The sequence below is a fragment of the Trichechus manatus genome, unplaced genomic scaffold, assembly GCF_000243295.1.
Source record: "Trichechus manatus latirostris isolate Lorelei unplaced genomic scaffold, TriManLat1.0 scaffold00016, whole genome shotgun sequence".
NCBI classification, from domain to species: Eukaryota; Metazoa; Chordata; class Mammalia; order Sirenia; family Trichechidae; genus Trichechus; species Trichechus manatus.
In genome coordinates, this window is record NW_004443952.1 from 23,372,556 (window position 1) to 23,393,512 (window position 20,957).

Consider the following 20,957-nt stretch of genomic DNA (forward strand, 5'->3'; position numbering starts at 1 on the left):
CACAATTGGAAGAGCATAGTCAATGTCACTGAACTGTGCATGTAGAAATTTTTGAAATGGTGTATCTTTGGCTATGTGTATTTTCACAAAAAAAAGGTTGAAAAGTTAGAGGGTTGACATGTTGTGGGGTTGTTAACCAATGTCATAAAACAGTATGTGTACTACTGTTTCATGAGAAACTATTTGTTTTGCAAGCCTTCACCTGAAGTACAATAAAAGAAAAAAAAAAAAGAATAAAGAGATCCTAAAAGCTTCCTGAAAAAAAATATATATATATATATCTCACTTTTTCAAATTTTACAAAAACGTATGATCATGTATGCACATGACTAGGGTCCCTTCCACCCTTTTAGAGCCTAGGAAGGGGCCTGTGCAAGTGAGGAGCCTTGAGGCTTAAGCTTCATTAGCTTCAAGGGAAATCATCCCACCTACAGAACCCCTCTGAAAGAAACTGCGGAGGAAATTCTTGAGTAATAAGAAAAATGAATTTATAAGGATGAAGAAGGATTTAAAAGTTACAATGAACAGAAATTTTAGTAAAACTTATTGTTAAATATCTAAACAAGTAATCATCATTTTAAAAACGATGCTTGAAATGCCAATTTTGAACTAAAATACAAGATGACACCCCATACGAGAAGAGGGAGAGGTGGGTGGGAGGAGGTGTGGAGGGCAGAGGAACTTAAACAATTAACAACTTCTCATCATGTTCAAGAAGAAATAAATTTGTTTTCTCTTTCTAGGTTTTATAAGAAAAATATAATTCTAAGTAAATATGTTAAAAATCCATATTAACTCCCAGAAAATATAAATAGAATGGAAACCTCTCAAACCAGCATATTAAAAATTGTATATGAACGATAGAAAATTCAATCACTCCAACAAATGACCAGATGAGAAAAAAATGAAACAAAGGTTAAAAGAGAAATACCACAAGAAGAAAAATACCCAAAGAATATTAAGCCACCAACAAAGAAATACAAATGTTTGATAAATACTTATAATTTCAATTAGTAAGAAAAGTAGAAACTAAGATGAGATGCTGTCTTACCTATTAGACTGAGAAATATTGAAAATAACTACCCAGCATTATTGAAATTTAAGACAAATTGGTATACATTAACTGGTGGTCAGAGTATAAACTGGTATAACCATTCTGAGGATTAATTTTGTAATGTATACCAAGAACCTTTAAAATGTAGCAATTCTGTTTCTAGGAACTCTACTTCTAAAAATGTAAGCTAAGAAAATAATCGGAGAGCTGCTTGAGAACGTGTACTAGAACGCTAACATCTGTCTCTGTCTCTTAATCTCTCTCTCATATGTGTGTATAACATTTCAAATGTAATCCACGCTCATGGTAAGACATTCAAAAATTTACAAATGTACAAAGCAGAAAATGAAAGTCCTTTCTCCTCTCATGATTACATGTGTTTACAACCTAGATGGAGTCCCTGACTGGTGCAAACAGTTAAGAGCTACGTTGCTAACCAAAAGTTTGGCGGTTCCAATCCACCCAGAGGCACCTTGGAAGAAAGACCTGGCATCTACTTCTAAAAGATCACAACCATTGAAAACCCTGATGATAGTTCTACTCTGACACACGTGGGGTCACCATGAGTTGGAATTGACTCTGTACAGCAACTTTTTTTTTTAAATACAGATAACCTATATAATTTTTAAGCAAAAATGGGGTCATACTAAACTTGATTTTTTAATTTAATTAATACAGGAAATGTCTCATATTAGCATTCAAAGCCTAGCTAATTCTTTTTGATGGATGACCCTGCCTCAACAGATTCCATGCTGGGCTTATCTCCTGCTTGGAGGGGCTGAGCCAGGGGTTAGTCTGGCAGCATCTTATAACAGGTAAGCTCAAGGAGGGTTTATAGTGTAGTTCTCTAAATTAGTTCCAGATACATAGCTACAGTCTGGCCCCCCTGGGATAACCTCCCACTCCAGCAGCCACTGCAGTGAACAAATAAATCAAGCACTGGAGTCAGCGCCAGTTAGAAGGCCACCAAGCCCAATTCCCTGGGCTCTGAGGGCCATATTGCATCCTGGTGAGCCCAGGCTGGTCAGGCAGATTTATTGAAGGGTAAACAGCATAGACAGGGCAGCCACAAAACAGTGTCCCCCAACTTTAGAAGACCCACGTAACACTGATAATGGCTTAGAAATGTGCTTACAATACAGCTAGTCCCCAACTTACAAAGTATTCAAGGTACAATAAACTCCAGTTACGACCGTCTTTTCTTTTGTACATCTTATTATTAGTAATATGTTGCAGCAAGTAATCTGCTGATGTGATCATTCTCAGATGTTCGCTTGCAGATGTTCAATTTTATGATTTATTCAAACTACTGCTGGATTTATAAAGATGCTGATAATAAAAGGCAATAATAATGAAAACTAAAAAAGAAAAAAAGAAGTATTTGACTTATGTCAGAACCGACTTACAACGGAGTTGTCTGAACAGAACCCCATTGTAAGTTGAGGACTACCTGTATACTGTTAAGTGAAAATATATATATATAAAACAATATGATACCTAGTTGTTAAAGCTGTTGCAGTTGAGTTGATTCTGATTCACAGCTACCCTGTAGAAGAGTAGAACTGTCCCATAGGGTTTCCAAGGCCATAATCTTTACAGAAGCAGACTGCCACATCTTTCTCTTGAGGGGCGGCTGGTGAGTTCAAACCACGGATCTTTTGGTTAGTAGCTGAACACTTAACCACTGCGCCACTTCTGAGTAGTGGAATTAGAAGTCATCCTGCTTTCTTTTTCTTTATGTTTTTTTTTTCTGAATTTTCAAAGTGCAGTGCAGTAGAGATATATTGCTTGACAGCTGAGTATCCCCCATTCCCCGACTTAGATCAGTGCCTGACACCAAGTAGAAGGCAATAAATACATGTTGCCTGAATGAATGGGTTGCTTTTGTAACCAGGGAAAGGCAAAGCAATAAGGCACCATTCTTTAGGGAAGACATGCATGAAATCAGTCTAAAGTAAAAATGTGCACAGTTTGTTCTGTGCTAGGCTAAACATTACAAATCTTTCATTAAGTTAAAAAAGATTTTTTGAAAAAACCAAAAGCTATGAGGGCCAGTCCAAGGAAAGAGAGACAGCTGCTGAGTCCAGAGTGTAGGTTATCTGCATTCCCAACTCCCTTCCCCAACACCCCCGCCCCCACCAGCCCATGTTGATCATCTGCTGGGGGGGTATCTGTGCTCCCAGAATTCTTCTGCTTCCCTTGGTCCTAATATCAACAAGCTATAGTGATCAGTTAAGGCGCCCTGGGGACACAATGGATAAGCTCTCAGCTGCTAACCAAAAGGTTGGTTAGCACAGAAAAAAAGACCTGGTGACCTGCTCCTGTAAAGATCTACATCCTAGAAAACCCTATGGGGCAATTCTACTCTATTCTATAGGGTCGCTGTAAGAATCAATTCAATGGCACACAACAACAATGGTAATAAGTTAAACATATGACAATAGCTTTCATTGATCAATGTCACTTTATTGTGTATCACTAAGTCTCAGGCACTCTGCTATCTTATATGATCTAATTTAACTTTTACAAGAATCATGTGAGGTAGGTTGTGTTATCTTCTTTTTAAAATGAGGAATCTGAAGCCAGGAGAGGTTTAATAATTTGCCCAGGAAGAGAGGAAGCTGGGAGGCAGACTCCAGAACACGTCACCATCCTACCGTCCCAGCAGTTGGCTCACCTGGCTGCTCAGAGCTCCTAGAGTTCCCTGACCTTTCCGGCTGTGTCTGACTCATATCTGATCCCCAGAGTCCAGCTCAGCACCTGGCACAGAGAGGCTCAGGGAATGTTGATGAAATTCAATAGAAATCTGTCTCCAGAAACTGAGGCCCAGAGAGGGGCAATGACCAGCCTACATCACGCATCCTGTTCAGGTTCAGCTCAGTGAGCAGTCTGCTGGCTACTTCAAGGGCAGTAGAAGGAAATTTGTTCCCACTGCTTAGTGCAAAAAAGGGGTAGGGAAGGAGGAAGAGGTGCTTGCAGAGTGTGTGTGTGTGTGTGTGTGTGTGTATGTGTGTGTGTGTGTGTGTGTGTGTGTGTATCCATGTGATGCCTATGGCAACACAGCCTCAGGGTATCTGATTCGGGGCCAGCCCTGACCTGCCTTTCTGAATCCCATGAATCCCCTAGTTCATGCAGGCTTCCCAGAATCCTGCCTTGGAGTTCTGAGGCAGATGCAGTGGTATGCTGATGCTGGCTTGTACCAGCTTGGGAGAACCAACTGTCAAATTATCAGGAATGTTTCAAGACAGTTGTTAAAATTAGATTATATAAATTTACAATTAAATAAGCTATATTAAAAATAAATGTTATAAAGACTCCACTTCATCACTTCCTAATTACTTTGTTACCTTGTAATATTATCTATGCTCTTGGGATTATTTACATCTATTGTACCTGTGTGGCGGAAATACCATATAATGGTGTGCTATTCTGTATCTCTTCCCAACTTCATGCTCAGTAACATCATGGTACCCATTGCCATCGAGTCCGTTGCGACTCATAGCGGCCCTATAGGATAGAGTAAAACTGCCCCATAGGGTTTCCAAGGAGCGCCTGGTGGATTTGAACGGCTGACCTCTTGGCTAGCAGCAGTAGCTTTTAACTACTGCGCCACCAGGGCTCCAATACCCTGTTGGTAGTTTGAAATTAGCCATGATGGGAGTGTTTATACCGTAGAAATTGGCAAACACTACAAATTAGGGCTTGATTTATTGCTTTGAAGATTGTCTATAAAGTGATGGAGAAAATTTAATAACGAAGATTAAACTTAAATGTGTTAGTCATGTTGGTAGCTATTACATTGTGGATAGCAAAAGAAATTGAGGAAATATTCTTCCAAAATTCAAAAACTCTTACCAGATTCAACAAAGTAGTTCCCATCCATTGACAAACGAGTGAAGTTCTGACATACATCTTTGTTGTTTCACATTTGTCTTATTCCTTAATATAAGCAAAAATATCAACCAACATTCATGTCAGAACAATACTCATTGGTCAATCGCAACCATAAGTTGGCTCCAAATACAGGAGTTCAGCAAAAATCAATGAAGCATTCTGCGAGAATCGATTGGCTATATGAAATATACAATAAAAAGCATTGTAAATTTTATTATTTTTGTAAATTGTGTGCGATGCATCTGTTTTATCAGTGCAAATTAAAATAATTTATGTACATATATGCATACTTATTTCAGGGAGCAACTTATTACACACTTTGGAGCACACCACTGGGCTCTGGGTATCACCTAGAATAATGAAGGTGTCTGTGTTTGGAGGATGGAGGTAAATACGAATTTTGCTTTAGGAGAAAGACCACAAGTTTAGAGGAAAGAATGCATGCAGGAAACAGCACCCCACCTTACTCTCTTTTCCCAGCACTCCACATTGCAGTCTTTTTCCCTCCTCCGTTAAATGAAGAGATTGGACCAGATCAGTGTTTTTAAGTTTTTTTGACAAGTCACAGTTGTGGCCAAATACACATTATAGCTATGACCCAGTTCGGATGTGTGTGTGTGTGTAACAGATTTTCACAAACAATTCTCTTAATATGCACAGTGCCCTCTGGCATTTTTAATTTGATTCCATTCATTTCTATTCTGTTCCATTCAATTTTCTAAAATGCAAGTCATAAGCACTAAATTAATTTTACAGTCCACTAATGGGTTTCAACCAGCTGTTTAAAGAAGGCTATCAGATGATCGCTAGAGGCCCACCCATCCCTGATGGCCTTTGATTTGATGATGCATCCAGTAAGTATGTCTTTGCACCGTAGGGTTCCTAAACACCATGACTTGCTCAGAGTGCAAACAGCGGGTGAGGTCATTTGGGAACTTTAGCTCAGACCCTTATCACCTCCCCCCTGCACTGTTGCAACAACCTCCCTCATCTCCCTGCCCCCTCCTCCAGCCTCGCCCTCTCCACCCCCCCCAGTACCTGGCCTGCAGGGCCCTCTAGCACTGATCACATGTGCTTCATGCTACAGATGCATTTTTCGTGTCTAATCTCTCATTTTTAGACTGTGGGCTTTTCAAAAGCAAGAGACGTGTCTTATTCTACTTTGGATTCTAACCATTCTCCCACCCACCCCTACCCGTGGCTTCTGACTTGGGACAAAGCATGTAATAAATCCAAGCAAGCTATGGTGCACATCTATGAACTATGTTTGTTAACTAATTTCATCCTCAGAATAACTGTATGAAAGAGCAACCTGTTTCACAGATGAGGAAACTGAGGCACCAAAAGATCAAGAACCTTGTCCAAGCTGACACAGCTAAGAGGGAGGGAGGAAGAAAGATAAAGGAAGGAGGGAGCGATGAAGTGGAAGAGAGAGAAATATAGTGCACTGTGCGTGCTTGACATGCATATGGCGGAGCGACACCCCATCCACACTTGATGAAGACACCCTTAGCCACCTTTAGTGATGGAATCGTAGCGACTCAGGACTGGTCACTCAAAGGCTCTCAGATGCAGCCCCGGTTGATGATTGTCTGCCCTCCATAATACCACACATACACTGGGGAGCCACAAAGCCCTGTTTGGGCACTTCCGATAGTGGAGAATCCTCTACCCTCTAAGGCAGACTCTTCCATCTTACTGAGTCAGCAAGGCCCAGTGGGAAAAGCCTGGCTTGGGAGCCAACCAGGAACCCTGGCGGCAGAGTAGTTAAGAGCTCAGCTGCTGACCAAAATGTGACAGCTCAACTCTAACAGCAGCTCCTTGGAAACCCTATGGGGCAGTTCTACTCTGTCCTATAGGGTTTCTATGAGTTGGAATCGACTCAACGGCAACAGATTTGGATTTTTGGTTTTAGAGACAATCAGGCCTGAGACCGAATCCCAGCTCCACTACTCCCCAATTGTGTGACCGTGGGCAAGCCGTGCCCTCTTGGGCCTTACTTTCTTCATCCTTAAAATGGGTCTAATGCTTGCCTTGCAGGGTGCTGTGAGGGTCAGATACAATGAGAGTCAAGTGTCCAGCATAGGAGCTCAATGAGTACTACTTCTCTTTCCCATCCCTTCTCTGGTTTTGGACAGCTCTGACCAAAGAAAAGGTTTTTCCTTTCATTGAGCTGAAATGGGACCTTCACTGGTTGCGTTTCTACCCCCTCAGACCCCAGACCCTGTCTGCTCCTCTGTTCCAGCGTGCCTGGGGTCAGGCTTCTCCAGGCTGAGCAGTGGCCCCTTCAGTGTGCCTCACAGGATCTGCCTTCCCGTCCCTCCCCAGCCTCAGCCCAGCATATGTCACATTTAGCCAGACTGGCTTCCCTCAGCCTCCTACTAGTAGTGGGGGTGAGGTACTCCATTGCCCTTGGGGCCACCAACCGCGCAGTGGACTTCAGCCCCTTATCTGGTTAAGTAATAGCCACAGCAGCTTCCCAGGCTTGGCCCATGACCAGTCCCCATTTCCATTCTGCTGGAAGGGTGGCCCCCAAGTACCCTACTTTTGCCCAGAATGACCTGCTGGCCTCCTTTGCGGCACTCATGTAAAGAGGCCTGGACAGGAAACACAAGTTCGAGTCCCAGCTCTGCAGCTAAGCGTTGTGGCTCCTTGGGCTTGGCAGACCCATGGGTCTCAGTCTGGTTACTTTTGAAGGGAAAGGATGGCACTGCTTTGAACCATGAACATACCCCATTGTCACAGCAGCCAGCCCACTGTCTGGAACTGTCTTTCCATGAGTCTTTGTCCCCCTAGACGGGAACTCCTTAAGGGTGGGGACCCTTCTCATTCATCACTGTGTGCCCGCTCCTAGCCCAACATTTGGCAGTAGCTGGTGCTCATCCATGTTTCCTGAATGGATGGATAGCAAGCTAACATTTCTCAAGGGCCTACTGTGCACTATATTTGTTAACTAATTTCTTCCTCACAACAACTATATAACAGAGGTACTATTAGCAACCTATTTCACAAATGAAGATACTGAGGCACCAAAAAATCAAGAACCTTGTCCAAGCTCACATAGCTAGCATGTGCGGGTGCCAGAATTTGAACCCTGACAATTTGGCTGTAGGATGATCACATAAGTAGCTCTTCCCTACTGTCAAATTCTATGAGTCTTCAATGTCATTGTCAGCTCCTATGGCAGAAGCAGTCTGAACAAACGTGAGAGAACTGCAGGGTTTGAACTAACGATGAACAAAATCTATTTACTGACCTAGAAACCCAGAGTTCAGTATCCCATCCATTGTTCTTTCCTCTGGGCCAGACTGCCTAGGGATTAGCAAAACCATGCTGCCTTTCTCCCAGTTTCCATTAATCCACAACATCAGAGAAGAAAGTTGCCAGGAACATGTGGTTGTCTAGTATGACTTGTCTCAGACATGACTTAGAACTCACCTTGCATTTGTGGAAAACATCTTGATGTCGAAGCACCGCCTGTAGCCCTGGTGAGCGATTTGCTGGCAAATGAAGATTCTCTGGATCCTTGTTTGGGCTCCTCCTGGCTCTGAGTTACAACTTCTTCTGAAGTTCTGATGTTCTGCCTAGTTCTCTTTATAGCACTCAAAAAAAAAAAAAAAAAAAATCCACCAGAGAAAAGGCAAACATTCAGTCAAATATTTACTAGAGAAATAAAAGTGGCGGTCTCCTTCCTCGTTTAAACACACTGGTGGCTATTCTTCTGATCTTTCTCCCATTCTCATGCTGCAAAAGCTAGAACTTCTCTCCTTATTTCCTCTTCCCTGGACTCTTGCTGTCTCGTTGAACTCCCTACTGCGAGCCCTGGCCCCCTGAGACGTCGGAGCTTTGCCCAGCAGCTGAGGCCCCTTTGGCTAGTTGTAAAATAATTATTACAGCAATAAACTAGGACTCTTCCTCAAGGAAGTAAACTAGGACCACTGGGTTCAAGATTCTCCTCTGAAATGAGGCAGTCCACTTGCTGGAAGAAGGGGCTGGAGACAACTTCAAAACTGAACCTTACCCATGTGGCAGAACTGGCTACCTGTCTACCAGGAGTTCCTGCTTCCTTTCCATACAGTAAGGCTGCTGCTGGGCAGGGGCTGCCCAGCCAGGGGCTGTACTCTCCACCCCCTCTGGCATCTCAGAGTAAACATGGAACTAGGTCTCATTGATGGAATATGAGCAGAAGAGATATGAGTCACTTCTGGGCCAAGACAGTTAGTAAGTGTATCTTTTCCACCTTCTTTTTCCCCATCTGCTGGTTGGACTCCAAGGCCCTAAAGGAAGTAGGATCAAAAGATGGAAGGCATCTGGGTCCCTGAATCACCATGTAGAGGAAGCTGCTCTGTACATGGACTATGCCCCTTAAGGACTGGCCTGTGAGCAAGAAATAAGTTCTAGAGTAATAAGCTAGTGAAGTAGGAGGCTTATTTGTTACAGCAGCTAGTGTTACCCTAGTTCACACAGCACAGAATGTGGAGGACCTATAAGCATCATGTCCTCCAAGTCCTTTATTTTAAGGATAAGAAAACTGAGGCTTAAAGAAGGGACATGCGATAACAGGATTGGCCAAGCCTCAGGAAACCTGCCATGCCCACAGAGCTGTTCTAAGGGTTCCCTCACAGAAGCAGTCATGCTGGGCACAGGACCCTGTGCCCAGACCACTGCTGACTGCACCAAAGCTTGGTGTCTGACCCAAGAACTGCCAATCATAGATCACACCAATCTATCATGTGTTCTGAATACTCTGCCCAACAAGAACCAAAAAAAAAAAATTAGTTGCCATCAAGTCAATTCTGACTCACGGTGACCCCATACGTGCAGAGTAGAACTGCACTCCATAGGGTTTTCATGGCTGTGACCTTTCAGAAACAGATCACCAGGCCTTTCTTCTGAGGCACCTCTGGGTGCATTTGAACCACCAACATTTTGGTTAATAGCCCAGTGCTTTACCGTTTGCATCACTCAGACAGACTTTGCCCAACAAGAGCAGTGGTGATTGACTGGGCCCACCAGATCCTCTCTCTCAGGAGTCTGACACTGAGACAAAGAGCAAGAGCCAAGTAATCATCAGTGAGACAAGTACCAGCTAGTGCCCAGAGAGATGCAGGAGCATAAGGAATGGTCAGGTCTGATCAGGGCAGAGCATGACTCCTGCTGCTGAGGATATGAGGAGATTGCTCAATTGCCAGAACTGGCCATGGATCCTAAATGAGCTCCTTATTTCCAGGGCCAAATTAGAACTGGAACCCAGGTGCCCTCATCTGTCAATCCAATCAGCTCCTGGGGAGGTTAATGGCACCACCACATTCTCATCACCCAAGAGTCCTCTGTGGCTCCTCCCCTGCCCTCACTCCATTCATTTTGCCTCCCAATGGACCTTATCCATCCCTTCCCCTTTGTGTCAGGTGCTCAGGAAGTAGGGCATCCTCTTCACTCTCTCTTTTCCCTTCTGCCACCTTGAAGCTGGTGTTGAAAACGGTGGAGTCACAACATGGAAGGAGCATGAGTCCCTGAATCAACACTTGAGGAGAGCCGATCACAGACCAGGAATACATGTCTGAGCCTTTACATGAGTGAGAAATAAGCTTCTATTACGTTAGAAATAAACTTCTATCATGTTCTATCATGGAATGCTGAATACACAGTCACATCACACTGAATCGTATCCTAGTCCCAATTCCCCTACTAAATGATAGTGGCTTGGAAGCCACAACTAGATCTGATTCAGCATGTGCTTGTTCAGTTGAAAACGAAATAAAAGTGAAAAAAAAAAACAGAGAAATATGAAGATGGAGTAGAGCAGAATCTCCTTACTGGATACTTAGAAACAAAGACACACTATTAATGTATTTTCTCTGAACTCAGGCCCCACATTCTCTGAAAGAGGCAGTTCTTAGTGCCTCTACCCACATAATTCACATAAAAGAATAGCAAAGCTCTTCCACTTCCAGGCACATGGAGATGGCTATCTCTTCCTGGAGCGCCCTCTGCCGGGGCTTCCTGGCTCCATTGTCAGACTTCAAATGAATATTTTAAATTCTTGACTTGCTCATGGTGATTGTCTTAGGCTGGGTTCTCTAGAGAGGCAAAACCAGTGAAGCATATGAATATACAGAGAGATTTATATCAAGGAAATGGTTCACATGGCTGTAGAGGCTGGAGCATTCCAAGTCCATGGGTCAGGCTGGAGGCTTCTCCTGATTCACATAGCCACAGGGGCTGGTGAACTCAAGGTCGGCATGTCAGACAGCAGGGCTCTTGCTCACAGGCTGCAAAGACTGACGAATCTCAACATTGGTAGGCAAGACCGCAGGTAAGCTGCTAGCTCAAGTCCCAAGAACTAGTGGTCAGACAAACAGGAGCCAGCCACAGGAGCCAGAGCTAGCAAAAGCCCATGAGCCTTGGCAGAAAGTCCACCTATATTGGATGCAGGCCACACCCCTAAGGAAACTCCCTTTCAACTGATTGGCTACTCATAGCAGATCCCATCACGGAGGTGATCACATTATATCAAATCTCGTCATGGAAGTGATCACATCATCATACAACTGTCAAAATACATAACCGTCAAACCACTGAGAATTATGGCCCAGGCAAGTTGACACACAACCTTAACAATCACAGGGGTTCTCCTCACAACTCCACAGTTCCTCTCTTCATACCATTAAGGAAGAAGAGTTATGATTGAATTGCCACTGCCCCACGGGGTTGGGAACAGCAGCTACTTTAAAGTGGGAGAAAAGCTAAGATGCTTGTTCTAAAATGTTTAAGTTCAAGAAAATCTTATCCCTAGTAATGAGGACCCATTTCTGAGGGGCTACCTTGCTCTGCGTATAGGCTCTTTTGAACTGACAAATTTGGGCAAGTTGTATGTGGTGGATTTCATGTCCCCCTCTCATGCTTTCTCATTTTAGTGTTGAATCCAGATGTAGAATTTTACACATCTCCCTACAACATGTCTACTTTTCATTTCTCTCTACTATTCTAACTTATGCAAGACTTTTTCAATATTATTTTTCTAACCAATGTATATTAATTCCTTTTTCAGCTTTGAGGTATTTGAGTACTTTCTCTCACTTCATCCTGGTCATTGATAAAAACATTGACTAGAACAGAGCCATATAGCACTTCACTAGAGCCCTCTTTCCAGGGTCCATGTAATGGAGCTGCAGTTGGCAAAGAGTGAGGACAGAAATGACTGACTAGACCAGATCTCAGATTCAGAAGAGTTGCCATGTTTGAGTCCCGTATTTAGCAGGGTTCAGAGCTCCAGTGACGTGCAGAGGAGAGTCAGCTGTGTATTCTGAAGAACGAGCTCATTTCCTGAGTGTTGAGGGACTGATCACAGGACAGCCTCTGTTTATCCTACAGAGATATGTCTTAATTATAAAATTTAGAAACAAAAGAAGACTCAGTGCAATTTCTTCATTAAGTAATATCGATGTCTTTCTGCGGTGGGAACGACCCTTGATTAGAAACTATTTTTCTCTCTTTGAAGGAGAATGAAGCTAAACTATTCCAATCCTGTCCCTCCTCTGTTCACAACATCCCTGGCTTCCCCTGCTAGCAGAAGAAAGTCAAACTCCTTAAGAGCATTAAGTGGCCTTTAAGATCTGGCCGGAACTTATCTTCCCAGAACACTGGGACTAACCCATGGGCCCCATACACCTCCCCTCCCTTCCCTCTTTCATTCACATCATAAATATTTATGAAGCATGAGTCGGACTCAACTCTGAGGCAACTGGTTACGTGCTAAGAACCATGCTAGTCCCCAAGGATGGATGTTGTTCGGATGCTCCCTGTGCCTACTTCCCAGGTGGGCCAGGATCCTGGCTTATGCACAGAGTCCTCCCTAGGAAGAGCTTTAGCGTATTGCAATTTCACACAGAGTGCGGAGAATGAGGGAAGAGATTACTGCACCAGAAAGCAGGCTGGGAGGAGTTACTGCGGTGGAGGTTCTGGGGGGCAGGCATGAGCAGATTAAACCATCCAAGAGCCATTTGTAGAGTGCCAGGAGTAGGATCCATTTCAACAGGAAGGCCAGCCTGTGCAGGAAAAAGAGCCCTGGGCTGGGATACCCAGAAATCCAGGTCCTCACCCCAACTCTGCCCTCGAATTGCTGGGTGACCTTGAGCAAGTCCCTTCCTATCCTGTGCTGCAGTCACCTCCTCTGTAAAATGAGGAAGTCAGAGGTGGTCTCGAAAGACCTCTTCTCTCTACCTCACCCAGCTCAGGTGTCATCTCTATGAAGCTTGGTCTCTCTCCAGGGAAAGATTAACACGGTATGCACTGGCTGGCATTGAGAAGGTACACACGGGCTTCATTGTATTTACTTGCTAAGCTGTGGTGAGCAATTTCACATCGGTTTCACCACATCTTTGACGTGGTGGGGGACAGGTGAAATTGTGCAACTGCAGATTGGTGGGAAGGCACAACTGGGCCCTTGCATACCTTTCTTAATCCAACCTCCATTACTTCAGGCAAACTCATACCTCTGGGCATCCAGTGATTATCTTTATGCAGTTCTGGTCTCTGTTGAGAGCTTCTTATTCCAGCACTTTGGCTCATTCTATTGTTGTTGCATGCTATCGAGTCAATTCTGACTAATGGCGGCCCAAGTGTTACAGAGTAGAACTACTCCATAGGGTTTTCTTGGCTGTAAACTTTATGGAAGCAAATTGCCAGGCCTTTCTTTCGCAGTGCCACTGGGTGAGTTCAAACTGCCAAACTTTTTGTTGCCAGAGAAGTAGAAACCGTTTGCATCACCCAGGGACCTTGGCTCTTAGGAAATATTTGTTGAATTCATGTATGAGTAACAATGTCATCTTTAGATATGTAATTCCTGGATTGTCCACAAGGTGGCGATTTCTATAGGCAGCCACAGCACAAACCTTGCATTTTGGTAAAATCCCCAGGGGGGAAAACCCTGAAGGGAAGAGAGGAGAACCTGGAAGGACTTTCCTCAAAGACTTACCCTCTGGCTCCCCTGTGGGTATGTGCTGTCCCTTTTCCCTCCACCTGTAAAGTGTCAGTGAGTCAGAAAGCAATACAGGCCTGAATGGCCGTGGCCAGGACTGGATCCACCATTTCCAAGCCTCTCAGCTTACCAGGCTGGGCCCCGCTGACCTCTTGGGCTTTGCCTCCCACTGAAGCGGTGCTGAGCTTACTCCTCTCCCCTGAATGTGCTCTGTTCTCTGGTCTTCATGCCTTAGGAGACACTGTTCCTTCCACCTGGATTCCCTCTCGCCACCCTCCTTCCAGACCAACACCCAATGGCGCTACAAGACTCAGTTTAGGAAGCATCTTTTTCCAGAAAGCCTTTCTTGGCTCTCTTTTCACCGAGTTCTTCTCTACAGTGGCACTCATTGCACTAAAAGTTCATCGTGTGCTTACTTATCTGCCCCCGCAGGCCGCCTGCTTGAGCACACAGCACATGGCTCATTCATCTACGTCCCAGTGCCCAGCACAGACCCGGGGCAGCCGTAGATTCTCTGAAAGCTTGCTGAATGAATGAATGAATGCATCTACAAATTAGGGATGTGACGTGGCAAGATGAAACCTACGGGGCAGACATTTAAGAATAAGAAAAAAAAAAAAACAACTATGTTTTTATGTGGACCCTGGCTCAGGGAGGGATCAAATGCTCCCTAGCACAGTAATGGCACATTATTTTTAGCCCTGGTGGCACAATGATTAAGTGCTCAGCTGCTAACCAGAAGGTTGGTAGTTTGCCCACCAGTGCCTCCGCGGGAGAAAAGACCTGGTGATCTGCTTCTGTAAAGATTACAGCCTAGGAAACCCTATGGAACAGTTCTACTCTGTCCTATACGGTCGGTTGCTCTGAGTTGAAATCGACTCCATGGCACACAATAACAATTTTGATATATCACTCAGGGTCTAGTCCGGTGACAGATGATACTTTAAATATAAAGAATTGTTAACTAGGACATAGGGATAGCAACTGTAGAAAGCAGCTACCACCATTAGGACTAAGAGAACCAAGGGAAAGGTTGAAATTATTAAAAGTCAGAAGTATGTAGAAGGGGGTCCTTGGAGCTGAAGCTCAGGCCTCTGCAGAGGGGTGCTGTTTGGCTGATGCTGGTGTCTTTGAGTTTGGAGAAAGAGCCCTGCAGGGCTGGAACTCTCTGCTCTGGGTTGGCTGAAATGCTAATGTCCCATCAGCCCTGTGGGAGCCCCAGAATCTCCACTCAGTTCCCAGCAGCTGCTCTCTGCCAGGCCTCCTATCTTGCCCTCAACTTCTGCAGTCCAGGGTCAGCAAAAGTCTAAGGGGAATCTCCACACAGATTTCTGGGGATCCCTCTCTGTGCCCTGCCCCTCTGCACCCCAATCCCAGCTGCCTTAGCCCTGAACCTGATCTCTGCCTCCTCTTGGGCGCCACTTCTGTACTGGGCAGCCTGGAAAAACATTCCCAGGGAGAAGCGTGGGTAGACGTGGGGCTCCGTTGTATGCTTCCCCCTGCCAAGCCCTGTGCCAGATCCATGCCCAGTGTTTACAAACAGTTGTTTTCTTTATTTTGTCCAGGTTTTATAGCTATTTATGGCAGGAGGGTAAATTCTCTGTCATTCGTTTTGGTTGCCAGAATCTGATTCCCCATCTTTGCAGCACTGTGTGTCTTGATACGTTCCCACTTAACGCAGCGTTGAATGGAAATTTGCCCGCCTAGAAGTCCCTCCCCCGGTTTCAGATAGAGGAGTGTTAGGCCTCCTACTTTGTTCTTCTTCTTCAATATTACTTTAGCTATTCAGGACCTCCTTTCTTTCCATATAAAGTTAGAGATTAGTTTTTCCATTTCATTAAAGAATGTTGTTGGGATTTGGATTGGGATTGCATTGTATCTATAGATGGCTTTGGGCAGTATTGACATTTTCACAATGCTAAGTCTTCCTATCCAAGAGCATGGAATGTTTTTCCATTTATGAAGATCTCTTTTAGTTTCTTGCAGTAGTATTTTGCAGCTTTCTTCGTATAAGTCTTTTACATCCCTGGTTAGGTTTATTCCTAGGTATTTTATGCTTTGGGGGGCTATTGTAAATGGTATTGATTTCTTGATTTCCTTTTCAGAGTCCTCCTTGTTAGTGTAGAGGAAGCCAACTGATTTTTGTGTGTTGATCTTGTATCCTGCCACTTTGCTGAATCCTTCTACTAGTTCCAGTAACTTTCTTGTGGTGACTTTGGGATTTTCTATGTATAAGATCATGTTATCTGTGAATAAGGCTAGTTTTACTTCTTCCTTTCCAATTTGGATGCCCTTTATTTCCCTGTCTTGCCTTATTGCTCTAGCTAGGACTTCCAGTACAATATTGAATAAGGGTGGAGATAAAGGGTATCCTTGCCTCGTTCCTGTTCTTAAGGGGAATGTTCTCAATCTTTCTCTGTTGAGAATAACGTTGGCTGTTGGTTTTGCATATATACCCTTAATTATGTTGAGGAATTTCCCTTCTACTCCTATTTTGCTGAGAGTTTTTGTCAGGAAAGGATGTTGAATTTTATCAAATGCCTTTTCTGTGTTGATTGAGATAATCATGTGATTCTTTTCCTTTGCTTTATTTATGTGATAACCGACCATTGTTTCCTGGTGCTTCCCTCTAGAAACACGCCTGTCTGTTTGCTCGAGAACAGCCCATCAGAGGTCTGGAGACAAGGATTTTGGGCTCCCTCAGCCTGGATGAGGGCCTTCTATGAATGGCCTGGCTGTTAATCTTGAGATTCAAATCCATGGCCTGTTTGTGGAGAGGCCTCTGCTCATCTTAGCTTCTCCCCTGTCCTCTTCTGCATGGAAACTCGCCAAGGGCAGGGCTAGTCTGCCACTCATCTCTATGTTCATGGGGTAATGAATGGATTGGAACATTCACACCTACTTCAACAGCTGCTGGACGTGTATGCATCAACCCTTAGTGGGATTAGCCATCCTCCCCTCCGTGTGGGCTGTGAGCACAGCCGGTGGAAAATCACACCCATCGCTGCTGCTTAATTACTTTATTGGAGGACCGGGTACATGGGTGTTCGCCACCTGCCGGACAACAGAGGCGCCTCTACCCCCTTCCCCACCAGGAGAACTCTGTCCTCACTTTTTCCCACCATCCTATGGGACCCACAGGTGTTGCCCAATGTTAACTGGCACTCTGGGGACCAGAGAAGGGTAAAAGAGCTAACTCATGCGCTGGGCTGTGGGGCTTTGGGGCAATTTCTAAAAAGAAATGGACAAGCTGAGCTTTTGTTAAGGAAACGGATAGTGGTGATGGCTGCATAACATAATGGACATAATTAATGTCACTGAATTGTACATGTAAAAAAATGTCGAAATGGCAAATGTTTGTTTTATATGTGTGTGTACAGTGTGTGTGTATAGTGTGTGTGTGTGTGTGTATATCACAATGTTAAAAAATAAGGAGAAAAAAAGAAAGAAGAAATGGATGCTGATCACCTTCAATGCTTTGGAATGTTTTCTCCTCCCAGTGCTTGGGCTTTGATGCCACAGGCTCAGGGTTGGAAAATGAGTCTCCTGCTTTAATTCTCAGAGTTGCCATGCATACATGACACACTCCCTACCACTTCAAAGGCATGTAGATCATATGAAATGCGACTGTCAGGATTGTGTATCTCCACTTGCCTTAAGCACATAATAATTGCATAATAATGACACTGCTCAGTTACTGCTACCTCAGTGTTTGCATAAAAAGCATGCAAATCATTTCTGTATACATTTATTTGCTCATGCTTTGTCCAGTCCAGGTCTCAAGGTCAAGGTCAGGAGACCTGACCTATGGGAATCGTGGCTTAATTTGAGGGACTTAAAGGTCATCACACCCAACCCCCATCTGATGCTTTGACCCCCTCCATGCTCCTTGATGAGACTTGTCCTTGAACTCCTCCACTGATGGGGAGCTCACTACCTCTGGAGCAGCCCATTCTCTCTTTGGACAGCCATGACCGTTAGGAAGTTTGAACTTGTTAGGAAAGACATCCCTGAGAAGCAGCATGGAGTTTGTTGATTTATCTCTTTTGTTTTCAAATCCTGCTTTGTTAATTTAACATTGTGTTTCTTTCACATCATTCAATAATCTTAAATTTCTGCATATATACACATCCATGTGTTTACAAATACGACATCACAATAGACATGCACTTTATTACTGCCATTTTCATTAAACAATACATTATCAACATCTTTTCATTTCAATTAACCTACATCTCCTTTCTCATTTTCAATGCCCATGTAATTCTCTATTTTTGAATACACCATAATTAATCAAATAATTGCCTATTAGTAGCTATTTACCTACTGGTTGTTTCCAATTTTTCACTGTAGTGACCAACCCCAGGATGAAGTCTTTGCACACAGTGATTGTTAGGAGAGATGCATAGGAGGGCACGAGAGGGTCAAGGGGGTGTGAGCACTTGAAAAGGCCATTCCAGGTAAAGACAGCAGACTCCTGGTTGAAAGTAATTGTTAATAAATACTGAGAGCTATGCTGAGTACTTTACCCACATTATTATATTTAATCCTCCCCACCCCCAATGAGGTCTGACCATCCCTGCTCTTTGCAGCTGCTTATAAGGGGGCAGCTAGAATGGTCAGGCAGCTGGCCCTGCTCTGACCACCATATATCATGGCCTCTGCAGGGACTCCTTTTTGGGGGTAAGGACATCCCTAGAAGACTGCAAACTGGGAAGGAACTGGGCTTGAGAAGTAAAACGGGCGCCACCCAGAGGCGCTGTAGCTGGTCTTCCCAGGCTCCAAGAGCCTTTCTCTAGGAGTTCAGCCAGGAGCCCTGGTGGTGCAATGGTCAAGCAGTAGGCTGCTAACTTAAAGGTTGGCAGTTGGAACCCACCCAGCGGCTCTGTGGGAGAAAAAGACCTTTTGATCTGGTCCCGAAAAGATTACAGCCGTTCTACTCTGTCACATGGCGTCGCTGTGAGTTCAAAATCTACTCGACAACACCTAACAACAACAACAACAACAACAACAACAAAAAACCAAACCTGTTGCCACTGAGTTGATTTTGACTCATAGCGACCCAATAGGACCGAGCAGAACTTCCCCGCGGGGTTTCCAGGGAGCAGCTGGTGGATTCGAACGGCCGACCTTTCAGGTAGCAGCCAAACTCTTCGCCACTGCGCCATCGGGGCTCCAACAAAGAGTTCAGAAAAGGAAGAAAACAGCACGGGGCGTATGAGGAGTAGGGGTGAAGGCAGAAAAAGTCTCCCATTAGGTGTGGCTAGCAAGTCTCTCCCTTCATCCAATGTCCTCATTTCACTTGGGCATACATCAAATTCCAGCAATCAGAACTGCTTTGGGTTTCTTGTCTGGGTCTCCTGCCAGAATTGGGGCAGGGTTGGGGTGAACGCCCACGCTGGAGGAGGCTGGGGGCCGCAGGAATAAATAACTGAACCTGTTAGAAGCCCTGGTGGTGCAGTGGTGAAGTGCTTGGTTGCTAGCCAAAAGGTCAGTGGTTTGAACCCACCAGCCGTTCCTTGGGAGAAAGATGTGGCAGTCTGCTTCCATAAAGACGACAGCCTTGGAAATCCTATAGGGCAGTTCTACTCTGTCCTATAGGGTTGCTGGGAGTTGGACTTGACTCGATGGCAATGGTTTTTTTGGTTTGGCCAGAACCTGTGCCTTTCCAACAAACCTTCCCGCTAAGCCATGAACACGCTGACACTTGGGCGCCAGGACACTGATCAGAGAGCATCCTTTGTAGTTAACATGAAGACTGAAAACAACTGGTTAAGAAAACTTCAGTTTTTGTGCAATTAAACACTGAGCAATGTGGGAAAGCCCATGGCACTCTATATGAGCTCTAAAATATATTACGACACCTCATCAAAACTAAAGCTTTGGGTTTTTTGTTGTTGACCGTAACGCACCATGTAGCATTAAGGGGGGAGAAAAACCTGCCAATTAAACCATGCTGGAAATTGTACCGGAAGCTCGATTTCAGAGATGATAAAATGTGGGAAAACTATGTAAAATACGGTAGATGGAAGAGCCAAGTGCAGAACAATGTGTACAGAATGCTACTCTATGTGTGTGCGTGCGTGTGTGTGCGTGTGTGTGTGTGTGTGTGTGTTTAGGGAAGGGGCTATGCAATCATACATGCTTTCATAGGCATAAAAAATTCCTGCAAAGATACACAAGAACCTGGAAACAAGGGTGGCTTCGAAGACACCTGGTTGAGGGATTGAGATACAGGGTGGGAGGAAACCCTCTTTTCACCGTTACATTCATTTGTAAAATTTAAACCATGTAATCCCTTTCAAAAGGAGCCCTAGTGGTGCAGTGGTTAAAAGCGCTGGCAGGGCAGTTCGAACCTACCAGCCACTCTTCTTAAGAAAGATGCCGCAGTCGCCTTCCGTAAAATTACAGCCCTGGAAACCCTATAGGGCAGTTCCACTCTGTCCTATACGGTCGTTATGAGTCGGAATCGACTCCAAGGCAACGGGAATTCTTTTTAAAAATAAAACCTTGAAATCCACTAAAAGTAAAATAAAATAGCGCATCCTTCTGGGATGATTAAGGGGAATATTCGGAGCCAGCCTTGGCTGTTGGACCAGACAACCAGTCCTGGCTCTATCATAGCGACCTGCAGTAAGTTCCCATCCCGACTGAGTCTCAGTTTCTCCAAGATTCCAATGGGTGCGGGAGAGCCGATCTCCGGACGCCCCTGGCCGGCGCCCAGACCTAGCAGCCGTCTGCGGGCGCCCCGCGGTGCAGACTCGGCCAATCAGCGGCCGCGGGGCGGGCGGAGTGGTTGCGCCGCGCGCGGAACGGAGCGGGGCGCGGAGCACAGGCGCCACTGCTGTCCCGGAGCAGACCATGGCGCGCTCGCCGGTGCTCTTCCTGCTGTTGTTTCTGCTGCTGCCGCCGCTGGTCGTGGGTCTCGGGCTCCACGGCGTGGGCGGCCGGCGCCCCGAGTGCGGTCCGTGCCGGCCGGAGCGCTGTCCGGCCCCAGCGCGTTGCCCCGCCCCCTGGATCGCTGCGCGC

The 20,957-nt window shown here is 45.0% G+C and overlaps 2 protein-coding genes across 2 annotated transcripts in view; one reads left to right on the forward strand and one right to left on the reverse strand.

Annotated features, from left to right (window-relative positions):
* Positions 1–20,791, reverse strand: part of CCDC180 (coiled-coil domain containing 180) — a 116,133-nt gene extending 95,342 nt beyond the window's left edge. The window contains 1 exon segment of the mRNA XM_023727333.1: positions 20,655–20,791. Within this exon segment, the coding sequence (XP_023583101.1) occupies positions 20,655–20,791 (137 nt within the window).
* Positions 20,790–20,957, forward strand: part of IGFBPL1 (insulin like growth factor binding protein like 1) — a 13,657-nt gene continuing 13,489 nt past the window's right edge. Inside the window, 1 exon segment of the mRNA XM_023727334.1 lies at positions 20,790–20,955. Within this exon segment, the coding sequence (XP_023583102.1) occupies positions 20,790–20,955 (166 nt within the window).